The sequence below is a fragment of the Erpetoichthys calabaricus genome, chromosome 15, assembly GCF_900747795.2.
Source record: "Erpetoichthys calabaricus chromosome 15, fErpCal1.3, whole genome shotgun sequence".
Taxonomy (NCBI): Eukaryota; Metazoa; Chordata; class Cladistia; order Polypteriformes; family Polypteridae; genus Erpetoichthys; species Erpetoichthys calabaricus.
In genome coordinates, this window is record NC_041408.2 from 90795988 (window position 1) to 90808666 (window position 12679).

Consider the following 12679-nt stretch of genomic DNA (forward strand, 5'->3'; position numbering starts at 1 on the left):
ATTCTCTGCAAAGAAATTTCACAAACACTTGATTAATAATAAATAATTCATAGTAATTTCATACTGTGCCATCTCCATCTTTATGGTTTACCAATTGAGTATCATTTATACCAGCGTTTCTCAACCTTTAAGTATTTGCGACCCAAGTTTTCATAACAGTTTTAATCGTGCCCCCTAACGTTTTTTTGAAAGGAGCCCATTAATACCAATTTGTTCTTTTTTAATTAATGATAATAATAATAATTCATTACATTTATATAGCGCTTTTCTCAGTACTCAAAGCGCTATCCACACAGAGAGGAACCGGGAAGAGAACCCACAATCTTCCACAGTCAGCACTAACCCTAACCCTAACCCTAATCATAGATGCATATTTTATTATACCTAATTAACTTTTATTGACATTTATCTAACTCTATATTAATTTTTCTAGTATCAGAATATAGTTTAAGTTAATTTGTTTTGGTTTTAATAGATGTATTTTTCATATTTTTGATTCTTGTTTTCTTTTGTTCACATCTTCACGCCCCCACAGATTGAGAACCACTGATTTATTTATTGAAATTTAGGTGTTTTTAAAGGCTCATGTTATATTCTTCAAACATTTGTGTTGATTCATCTTTGCTGCACAGCATGTTTTTTAATGCTTAAACATGGATTTTGTTGGAGGTACCAATACAATAACTATATGTTTAATATTATCAACCATTTACGTTTTTATTCCTGTGAGTGGTTGTGCAGGTAGGGGCCCCAGTCCACTGCTTTGCCCGGGGGACCTATAAATTCCTATTAAGATGGCCCTGAGACACACTACCGTAACATTATCTAGGAATTAAAACAAATATACAACATGATATCCAGTATTAAAAAAATAAGAGCACATCCATTAAAAAAATGTGCCTGCAGTGTCAGGAAAAATAATTTAGTACCGTTGGGTTATGCCTAATAACACCCTGGAAATTTGTTTCTGATGTTCTGTCTTTCCAGGAAAATTTACATCGCAACCAATGAACATTTGTCATCCTCCTCTGCAGGCCTGCTATTGGCATGTCAGCTTTTCTAGTGCCAGAGCTAATTATGTCAGGATCTGCAGAAGAGGAGTCGTCAGAAGGTGTCCAGATGGCGATTAGTTTTGCTCAGTGATATTTCTATGCGTTCAAACATTAAACAACAAAGATGAACGACGCTTATTGTTAACTCTTAATGCTATTTTCCTAAATAAGAAAGCAACTAATGCTATAAAGGAAAGTATTAGGATTTGATGAGGTTTTGTTTAACGACTCCTTCATTTCCTTATTTATTACCATTCTGAGTAACGATCTGCCAAGTGACGTTCAGCCTGTAGCGTCACCCAAGGCAGCCTGCAAAGATGTGTTACAGCGGAGCACTTCGTTAAATCCTCGAGCTCCTGCAGATTAAGTGAATCCATCACATTAGATTACATTCAATTAGGCTAGATTTGGGATTTTTCTCATAGCCATGCATTTGTCACTCAAAGTTGTGTTCTAAAGTTAAGCGCTTTTTATTACTTTAAATTGTATCTTACCCACTCCAATACTTTACATTGGAGGCCGTGGGGCACGGAGGAAAAGTGTAAAATTGTACCAAATACGTTTGTTTTTCAAGCCAAGACAGTTGTAGAGTACTGATCTGCGCCTTGCAATTACACACACTTTATGAAATAGTCCAGACATGTGATTTTTGAACCAAAAAACACCAATATTATGAGATTTGGCCATTTTAAAAGAAGAATGGCTGCGCAGCACTTGTTTCTGAGCGACAGCCTTTCATACTTTCAGCATGTGGTTTCCTCCCGAAGGACCAAATCACAGTAAACGTTTCATGCCACGCGGTTGGTTTTGTTTTGATTTACTTACGTGTTTATGTGAGAAATCACACAAGCAAAAAGAAAACGTATCCTTTACCACGAGAGAAAGAGCACCAGGAATCCACCGTAATAAAAGGAGAAGTGTCTGAACGTCTGTCTGTGTGTCTGTCACAGTGCTTTGTCTCTGTCGTTCCAAAAGATGGCACATCACAGACATTTGTAATAATATAATGCATTGCAGTCGTCATTCCAACAGATGATGCATCACACACAGTTTGGTAAAATCTATTACTAAATTATGACTGCATCTATCTATCTATCTATCTATCTATCTATCTATCTATCTATCTATCTATCTATCTATCTATCTATCTATCTATCTATCTATCTATCTATCTATCTATCTATCTATCTATCTATCTATCTATCTATCTATCTATCTATCTATCTGCAAAGAGCACTTTATACAAATGAAGTGATTTAAGTAACATTTCCTGTTTGCCCCCCCGCCTCATATTCCCTGGGTGACCCTGAGTGAGGTACTGCCAGGTATCCCAGTACCCATCATGCAGTTCAAGCCACTGATTTTGCCCCACTTGATCACTGTGTATAAAGCATGCTGTAATACATAACTTGATAGATTCTATGATCTTCTCTTTTAAGTAAAATATTTTTTATGTGCTAATTTAGGGTGAGACTGGTTTACCTGGACTGCCCGGCGTACCTGGATTACCTGGAACTAAGGTATGTGATGATTATTTTTTTACTCATCTTACATTGTGGGTCTTCTCTTCATTCCTTAAGTGGGTCATTTGGTGGCTTTGGGGATAGATGACTACTGTTGCCCTGATGTTGCATGGCTGCATTAATGATTTATTTGTTTGAACTTCATCAACTCATGTCAATAACTTCAAGCATTAGTCACTTGTCAGCTTGTGTCCTCCATGTGGCCAGTGTACTCGGCCCACCTTCTTGTTATCACAAATATGTTGCTCCTCCATCCAGCCAGCCAGTCCAGTCCAAGCCAGCCAGTTCAGGGGGTCTTGTTGTTGTTTGTCCAGACCTCACCAAGGGAAGGACTCTTGAGTTAAACTCCTTTGGCTGTGATGTGATTGTGGGTCCCTGGTGGTCCCACCAAGTTAGTTACTTGATTTTCACACACTGCTCTCTCTAGAGTTTGCCAGCGAGTTGAAAGAAGCGAGTGTCAGATCTGTTAGTGACCCGTCTGCTTTATGAGAGACTCACTCAAGCTTCAAGTGATGTGAAAATGGCTTCTTTTAAAACCAAAGTTCAACGCTACAAGGAGAAGCTAACCATTAATGATCACGAGATGGACAGTAACCACAAATGTAGGAATGATTCAGATTAGAAGATGAAGAGAACCAAAAAAGCTATGGAAAATTTGCATTCATAAAAAGCTTCCTACAAATCTTAACCTAAAGAGAAAAGGAAGAGTGAGACACACTGGCAACTTCTAATGGGGGTCTCAGAGGTCAATGAGAAGACTGCGTCGGGTTTTACAGCATCATACTGGTGAAACATAATTTTAAAGAAATGAAAGAAGGTATGAAATTATGTTTAATCATATTCTCTGCTTTTTAACTTTCTTATTTTGATTTAATACACTTAGGGAAGTAAAGGTGAAGCTGGAAAGCCGGGGATCTCAGGATTGCAAGGACCACAGGTGAAGATTTCTCATTTTCATCGTAGGACTCGTGTGATTCTATCTATCTATCTATCTATCTATCTATCTATCTATCTATCTATCTATCTATCTATCTATCTATCTATCTATCTATCTATCTATCTATCTATCTATCTATCTATCTACCTGGTGCCTTTTATATCTATCTATTATATAGTGCCTTTCATTATCTATCTATCTATCTATCTATCTATCTATCTATCTATCTATCTATCTATCTATCTATCTATCTATCTATCTATCTATCTATCTATCTATCTATCTATCTATCTATCTATCTATCTATCTATCTATCTATCTATAATATTTAGTGCCTTTCATCTATCTATCTATCTATCTATCTATCTATCTATCTATCTATCTATCTATCTATCTATCTATCTATCTATCTATCTATCTATCTATCTATCTATCTATCCTGCCGACTATACTAAAATATCTATCTATCTATCTATCTATCTATCTATCTATCTATCTATCTATCTATCTATCTATCTATCTATCTATCTATCTATCTATTATATAGTGCCTTTCATTATCTATCTATCTATCTATCTATCTATCTATCTATCTATCTATCTATCTATCTATCTATCTATCTATCTATCTATCTATCTATCCCGCCGACTATACTAAAATATCTATCTATCTATCTATCTATCTATCTATCTATCTATCTATCTATCTATCTATCTATCTATCTATCTATCTATCTATCTATCTATCTATCTATCTATCTATCTATCCTGCCGACTATACTAAAATATCTATCTATCTATCTATCTATCTATCTATCTATCTATCTATCTATCTATCTATCTATCTATCTATCTATCTATCTATCTATCTATCTATCTATCTATCATATAGTGCCTTTATCTATCTACTCTATCTTCTATTACCCCCAGGAAGCTCTTCCATGTCTGGCAGGACCCCCCAACGGTCCTTGTTCCAATAATATTCAACAGCTTGCCCCTTGTAGCCCCCACAGAACCTGGCAGGACAGATTGCCGGGACCACAACTCCCATGCTGCCCTGCTGAGTTCATCTAGAAAGAATGCTGTCACCCGGTGAACAGGGGAACACTCTGCCCATAACAGGCAGTCACTCACCACTGTCCTGGCGTTCTTGGTACACAATCCCAGATCCGTGTGTCCTTCGAGGGTTGTAGGGATGCCAACCGCAGTGCAGCTCCTGCTGCAGTATCCTCCTGTGCCCCTGTCCTGACATGGCAGGGGGAATATCACTGCTCTGCAGGTGGCCAGGTTCAATCGGCAGAACCCATCCCAGCAGTGACCCCCGTTGGTCTCAACAAATTCGACAACACTTTCACATTTCTCAAATTCCCAAATATAGAATGATATTGTTTTAACGTGTTAATGTGTTTTTGGTTTTGTTTTTAAGGGAAAGCCAGGTGACTCGGGAATTGTGGGACAGCCAGGACATCCAGGCTTACGTGGGATGATCGGTAATAAGGTACGCTGATGTAGTAACTCGTGTTGTTCTGCAGGGTTATAACTTCAGAAATGAATTAAACGAGTTACTGGCCAGTATATTTAGATAACTCTAATATTTGTTAAAACAATGTATTTATTTTTAAAGAATAGAACTGAGCGAGGTGCAACTTAAAAAAATTAATTAAGACTGCAGCCCATCCCCCCTATTGAAAGATGGCTGAAGTAAAAAAAAAGAACAAAAGGCTGAGTTAGTGGCAGACTTGTGCAGTGCGTGGTTTTGTTTTTAATAAGTTCAATTGTTTTTCTAAAGATGATAAGATGGATGGAGACGAGAAATGAATAGGTGCGGCTGGTTAGTAAGTTATAAAATGAGTTCCTCCAGGCATTTCTTAAACACTAATCTTGGTTTCCCAGCAAGATGCCATGGAGGATGTTAGCATGTAAAGGAGCCGAATAAATCCTGAGGACAATTTTAAAAGGAATAAACTGTTGATTAGAATTTTAGAGAATTTTTTTTTTTGCAAATGGAATCCCAGCTCAAGGCTAAAGAGGGGTCCTGATCTGAAATCACAAGAAATCAAACAGATGTGCCTACATCGCTGAGACCACTTGAGAATCAAAATTAATTGAATACGTAAAAGCAAATCAGGAATCGCAGAAACAAGCTGAACAGGAAAAAATAAATTGAATATGCAAAAGCAAATCGGAAATCACAAAAATAAATTAGAAAATGCAAACATAAAATGAATAGATAAAAGCAAAATCAAAAAATCGCAAAAACTAACTGAAAACGCCAAAACAAATGAGAAAATGCAAAAACAAATTGAATACACAAAAGCAAATCAGGAATCGCAGAAATAAATTAAATACACAAAAACAAATCGGAAATCGTTCAAATAAATTGAATACACAAAAACGAATCGGAAATCGTTCAAATAAATTGAATACACAAAAACGAATTGGAAATCGTTAAAATAAATTGAATACACAAAAATGAATCGGAAATCGTTAAAATAAATTGAATACACAAAAACTAATTGAAAATTGTTAAAATAAATTGAATACACAAAAACGAATCGGAAATCGTTAAAATAAATTAAATACACAAAAACAAATCGGAAATCGTTAAAATAAATTGAATACACAAAAACGAATCGGAAATTGTTAAAATAAATTGAATACACAAAAACGAATTGGAAATCATTAAAATAAATTGAATACACAAAAACGAATCGGAAATTGTTAAAATAAATTGAATACACAAAAACAAATTGTAAAATGCAAAAATGATCCGTGTACTTTTTGGTATTTGAAATTTCGTTTCAGAAAATATCATTTAAAAAAGAAAAAGATTAAAATCTTAAAGTAAGTTGAAACAAGTCTGCGGATGTTGTGACAGGTCTCAAGGTTCAGAGGGGTGTGCGGGGCGTAGGGCTGACCAACCGCACGCGGGGCCGCTTACGTCAAATGCTGTTACCGGTATGTGGGGACTGTGGAGACTTGAGCGTGAATTTAATAAAAAAATAATGTTAACATACACAGGATTTCATCATTACAGTTTTCAGCTACATTTTTGCAAGATAACATGTGGACTTTATCAAAATATAACTGGAGAAAATAATGACCTGAAATGTTGGTCATATAAGTCGAATGCGGAAAACTCAGGCTATTTGTCCAAGAAATTACGATATGCTAACGCCCACCTGAGAGGGGAACCACGGAGCACACGGCCTTTATTTTCTATGTGACTGCGGCAATGCGCTGTATCAGCGTGTGCTCCTCACCTCTCTATTGTGCTTACGTGACCACACGGTGATACCCGCACTATTCTCAAGCGACGTTTGCCCGAATTTGTGTTTTTTTGTATCTCACACCCTCATACACCTTTATCGTAAGAGCATCCCTTATCTACAATGGAGCGTTTGACCAGAAGAAAATATGAAGCTGGTTTTAAATTAAAAGTCTTTGAAGTAGCGAAAGAAATTGGTAATAAAATTCAATGTGTCTGAGAAACTGGTGCAAGATTGGAAGGAGCAAGAAGATGTAAAAAATAATTAACAAATTAATACATTTGCAAAAACCTCAAGTAAACTTTTTTGGGGTGTTGTGTGTAGAATTCTGAGTAAAAAAATGAATTTAATCCATTTCGGAATAAGGCTGTAACATAACAAAATATGGAAAAAGTGATGCGCTGGGAATACTTTCTGGATGCGCTGTAACTCATCCCCTGTAGCCCTGGACTCAGCCTAGTCGCTCTTCACTGGACCTCTTCTTGTGCTGCTATGTCTTTTTTAATAGATTGGACACTAAAACTGCACCCAGGACTCCAGATGAGGCCTCACCAGTGTGTTATAAAGCTTGAGCAGAACCTCCTGTGACATGTAGAGCGCAGTTATAAGACAAAAGTGCAGGCCAGTTAACTACGCTTCACTTTAGGAGGCAGATTCATTGCGACAAATTAATTTATAACATTATTGTGAAGAAACAACTTCAAGTTGAGAATTACCAAGCTTATAATTTAATTAGTCTAGAAATAACCTCGGCAGGCGTTTGGGTCTCTACAGAAGTAAGCAAAGGTCAAGTGGCATCTCGTTTTCAGCTTTTTATTTATTTTTTTTATCACTTACGCTTTCCGCAACCACCATTTCTGCCTTCCAGGTAAGCCGCTCAGCTACAACAGAAACAACTCGGAAACCGTAAACTCTTGAATAAAAAACTTGTAAAGAAGCTCAAAGGGAGCTGTTGAAGTTTCTTTCCAAAGCACATTTGTATGTTTTATGTGGAAGGAAAAAAACAGAGCAATTACTGGTGAAAAGTATTTGTGTGGCCAAGAACCGCTCACTAAACACGTCCAGCTGTTTGTTCTCAGTGGAGCAGGCGATGAAGGACCTTTAGAAATAACGGAGACGACTGGGTTATTTATTCAGATGTTGTTCTCTATTGAAAAGAGCCATTTACAGTTACAAGCCCACCAACCCATTGTTCACTTTATAAACTTCTACTTTACCTGTAAAGCACCTTGGCATGGTGAGCTGAAGGCTCCGCTTTAAACCGTAGGGTTTACTCCGTGTGTCAATGCTGACCCTCACCCTACGCTGCGTTCATCATGTCTACAGACCCCTTCACTTTCTGCTCAGTTTACTGTGTTGCACATTTTTGGATACAGTGGCCATAACCCAAAATGACAAAGTGAAAACGTGTTTTCTGAAAGGTTTGCAAATGTAATAAAAATCAAGAACTGAAATCTCTCCTTCACAGAAGCATTCAGTCCTGTAATTCAGTAATGTGCAGAAGCCCCTTTGGCAGCAGTTCCCGCTTCTTGGCTAAGTCTCTACAAGCATTGGACACCAGGATTTGGAAAGCTGATCCTATTCTTCTTGGCTGATCCTCTCAAGCTCCATCAGATTGAATAGAAAGCATCTGCAAAACTGCCATCTTCAGGATGGAGACCCCAAATTCTCTCCTTTGTTGGAAGCTAGTCACACCTGACTTGAGCTGTGAGGCATCCATGCTAACCACTGTGCCACCATGCCTCACTCCAAGCCCTTTATCTCTTTCTGTTGCTCCCGAGTTCGCAATTCTCTCCTTTGTTAGAAGTTATTCACACCTGAATTGAGTGCTGAGGCATCCATGCTAACCACTGTGCCACCATGCCTCACTCCAAGCCCTCTATCTCTCTCTGCAGCCCCCAAGCTCGCAATTCTCGCCTTTGTTAGAAGCTAGTCACACCTGAATTGAGCTGTGAGGCATCCATGCTAACCACTGTGCCACCATGCCTCACTCCAAGCCCTTTATCTCTTTCTGTTGCTCCCGAGTTCGCAATTCTCTCCTTTGTTAGAAGTTATTCACACCTGGATTGAGCTCTGAGGCAGCCGTGCTAAGCACTGTGCCACCATGCCTCACTCCAAGTCCTTCACCTCTCTCTGCAGCTCCCAAGCTCGCAATTCTCGCCTTTGTTAGAAGCTATTCACACCTGAATTGAGCTGTGAGGCATCCATGCTAACCACTGTGCCACCATGCCTCACTCCAAGCCCTCTATCTCTCTCTGCAGCCCCCAAGCTCGCAATTCTTTCCTTTGAAAGAAGCTATTCACACCTGAATTGAGCTGTGAGGCATCCATGCTAACCACTGTGCCACCATAACTCACTCCAAGCCCTTTATCTCTTTCTGTTGCTCCCGAGTTCGCAATTCTCTCCTTTGTTAGAAGTTATTCACACCTGGATTGAGCTCTGAGGCAGCCGTGCTAAGCACTGTGCCACCGTACCTCACTCCAAGCCCTTTATCTCTTTCTGTGGCTCCCGAGCTCCCAATTCTCTCCTTTATTAGAAGTTATTCACACCTGAATTGAGCTGTGAGGCATCCATGCTAACCACTGCGCCACCGTGCCTCACTCCAAATCCTTTACCTCTCTCTGCGGCTCCTGAGCTCCCATCACTACGGCTAACTAAAACACACAGAGCCTGTGATGCAAGGGATCAGCACTACAAACTGACGAGCAACAACGTGCTTAACCCAGCAGTGAAGACATCCAATGAGTCAAATAACAGAGTATGTTGAGAACTTTGTCATTATGCATATGCCTGATACAAATTGGGCAGGTAGCGCAAAGCAGTTCCTGACATCCCCATCCCACATTGCTCTGTGATGTCACACTAGCCTCTCAAAAAGCAGCGTGGAGCAATGGGAAGAGTAAACTGGCCACACAACAATTCGGCAAATGAGGTCACCCAGCAAACTCTCTGAGCCGATCAACCCTACCCTTCAGACTGCTCAAGAATAGAATTCACTTGCAAAGTTGCTCCTTCATTTATAAGGTTGGATGTCATTTAGCAGCCGGCCCCTGATTTAATAGACAAATTCAATGAAATTACACCACATGTAGGATGTGGCCTATGCACCTTGTGACACACAGCAGTGCCCAGGAAAAGCCAGAAGACAAATGTAAAGGGAAAAACTATCTTCCATAATCAAAGGACAGGTGTCTGTGCATCTGTGTGTCTGTCTGGTTGCTATGTCTCTGTCATCCAGCAGATGACACATCACTCACATTTTAAGTAATAAAATTGCTTTTATCATTCCAACAGATGGTGCATCACATACATTTCTACCAATAAAATGCATTGCCTGTGATGGACTGGCACCCTGTCCAGAGTTTATACCTGCCTTGCGCCTTTGTGCTTTCTGGGATAGGCTCCAGCATCTACCACACCCTGGTCTGAATTAAGCAAGTTTTAAAATGACATTAAATGTAAACAAACAAATGTAGTAATAAAATGCATTGCATCTCTCATTACAACAGATGGTGCATCACAAACATTAGCATTGCTTCAATGGATCCCATACCAAATGGCATATAAGAGAAACATATGTATTGCATTTGTCATTCCAATGGATGGCATGTCACAAACATTTGTATTAATGCATTTTATTACTAAAATAGTGCAAAATACAGCACAATAGACTGGTGCAGTGCAAATGTTAACACTGAGATAGATCTACATAGATTGCTTAGACTTGAGTTTGTCTTAGATGGGTAGTACAGCTAATAAAAGGACAAGTATATTTATGTCTGTGTCTCTATGTGTCCACCTGTTTGCTATGTGTGTGTATCATTCCAACAGATGACACATCACAAACACTACCACTGCTTTCAGAATTCCCATACCAAATGGCATATAACAGAGATATATGCATTGCCTTTGTCATTCCAACAGATGACACATCACAAACATTGGCACTGCTCTTAAGAATCCCATACCAAATGGCATATAACAGAGACATATGTATTGCATTTGTCATTCCAAAAGATGCCGCATCACAATCATTTGTAATAATGCATTTCATTTGTTGGAATGGCAAATGCAATGCATTTTATTCCTACATGCATTACACAATACATTCAAATAAATGGTGCACTGCAAATGTCAACGCTGGGATCTGTGTCGATTACTACAATTTCATCCTCTCTTAGACAGGTAGCAAAGCTAGTCCACCTTAATAAAAGGACAAGTGTCTGTGTGTCTGTGTATCTGACCAGTTTCTCTGTGTCTGTCATTCTAGCAGAGAGAACGTCGCAAACATTTGTAGTTACAAAATGCATTGCATTTTTCATTCCAACAGATCACACATCACAAACATTAGCACTGCTCTTAAGAATCTCATACCAAATGGCATATAACAGAGACATATGTATTGCATTTGTCATTCCAACAGATGCTGCATCACAATCATTTGTAATAATGCATTTCATTAATAGAAATGTTTGTGATGCACCATTTGTTGGAATGGCAAATGCAATGCATTTTATTACTACATGCATTACACAATACATTCCAATAAATGGTGCTCTGCAAATGTCAACGCTGGGATCTGTGTCGATTACTACGATTTCATCCTCTCTTAGACAGGTAGCAAAGCTAGTCCACCTTAATAAAAGGACAAGTGTCTGTGTGTCTGTGTATCTGACCAGTTTCTCTGTGTCTGTCATTCTAGAAGATAGCACGTCGCAAACATTTGTAGTTACAAAATGCATTGCATTTTTCATTCCAACAGATGGTGCATCACAAACATTACCACTGCTTTATAAATCCCATACCAAATGGCATAAAGTAGAGACAATGCAACCGGATGGACATGTAGATACACAGACGCTTGTCTCTTTCTTAAGGCTGATAAGCTGATTTCTCTCCATCCAGCAGTTACTCTCTGTTGAACGCATTCATCATTAATGTTTGTATTGCAGTATGTCCGTCCAGTGGCTTTGTATGCCAGTTGGTACGGGATTTATATATTTGTGATGCACCATCTGTTGGATAGCAGAGACACAGCAATTAGACAGAGACATGGACCTGTCCTTAAGATTGAGGTTTGTGGTGCCCCATCTGTTGGAGTTATAAATGCAATACATTCCAATAGATGTTGCAATGCAAATATTAATGCCGAGGTCTATGTTGATTCCGAGATTTCAACGTGTCTCAGATGGGTAGCACAGCTCGTGCAAAATATAAACTGTTATAGCTTATAGACTGACACAAAGTTCCCACGTCCAACTGTGACTGTGTCTGAAGAAATCTGAAGAAAACATGAAAACTCCAAACAAAAAGTGACTTGGCTGGCATTGGGTTACTGAAGTCCAGAGATGGAAATGGTACCCCTGTGCCAGTATGTTGCGCCTTCCTTATGGGATATTATTGGAAATTACATTTAATACAACCCTGTAGCAATGATGAGTGAATCATGCACTTGGCTTATTCGTGGAATTCAAACAGTAGTACATTGAGAACAGAGATGGAAAAAATATTAAAATGCTTAAGTACGGGTGGTGACCATTAAAGGCAATCATGCTGAAGCTTACAAGCTGCTGCAGAGGAGTGACATGGAATAAAGAAACAGAAAATGCTGTAAAAGCAGCAAACAGGGTCTGGCACTCAACAACATATGAAAAATGTCCAATCTGTTGAGGCTCTAAGGATGCTGCTGCTGCTGCTTCTTTCTTACTGGTAGGGGTTTTGGATGTTTAATGGTCGTCGTGGTCTATCTGGACTCTGGAAATAAATTCTAGTAACATTTACTGTTGATGCTTTTGATGGAACTTCCCACTGTAGGCAAACGGAAGCGTAATGAAAGCCGCTCTTTAGTGCCACCTGCTGGGCCCCTCGTGTATTTGGTCATGCTGAGGTGGTGCTCTGA

The 12679-nt window shown here is 39.0% G+C and overlaps 1 protein-coding gene across 1 annotated transcript in view; it reads left to right on the forward strand.

Moving 5' to 3' along the window:
• col21a1 (collagen, type XXI, alpha 1) overlaps positions 1–12679 on the forward strand; it is a 212475-nt gene that overhangs the window by 155745 nt on the left and 44051 nt on the right. The window contains exons 20-22 of the mRNA XM_028820544.2: positions 2519–2572; positions 3459–3512; positions 4938–5009. Coding sequence (XP_028676377.1) covers positions 2519–2572; positions 3459–3512; positions 4938–5009 — 180 coding nt within the window. The remainder of the gene's footprint in view (positions 1–2518; positions 2573–3458; positions 3513–4937; positions 5010–12679) is intronic.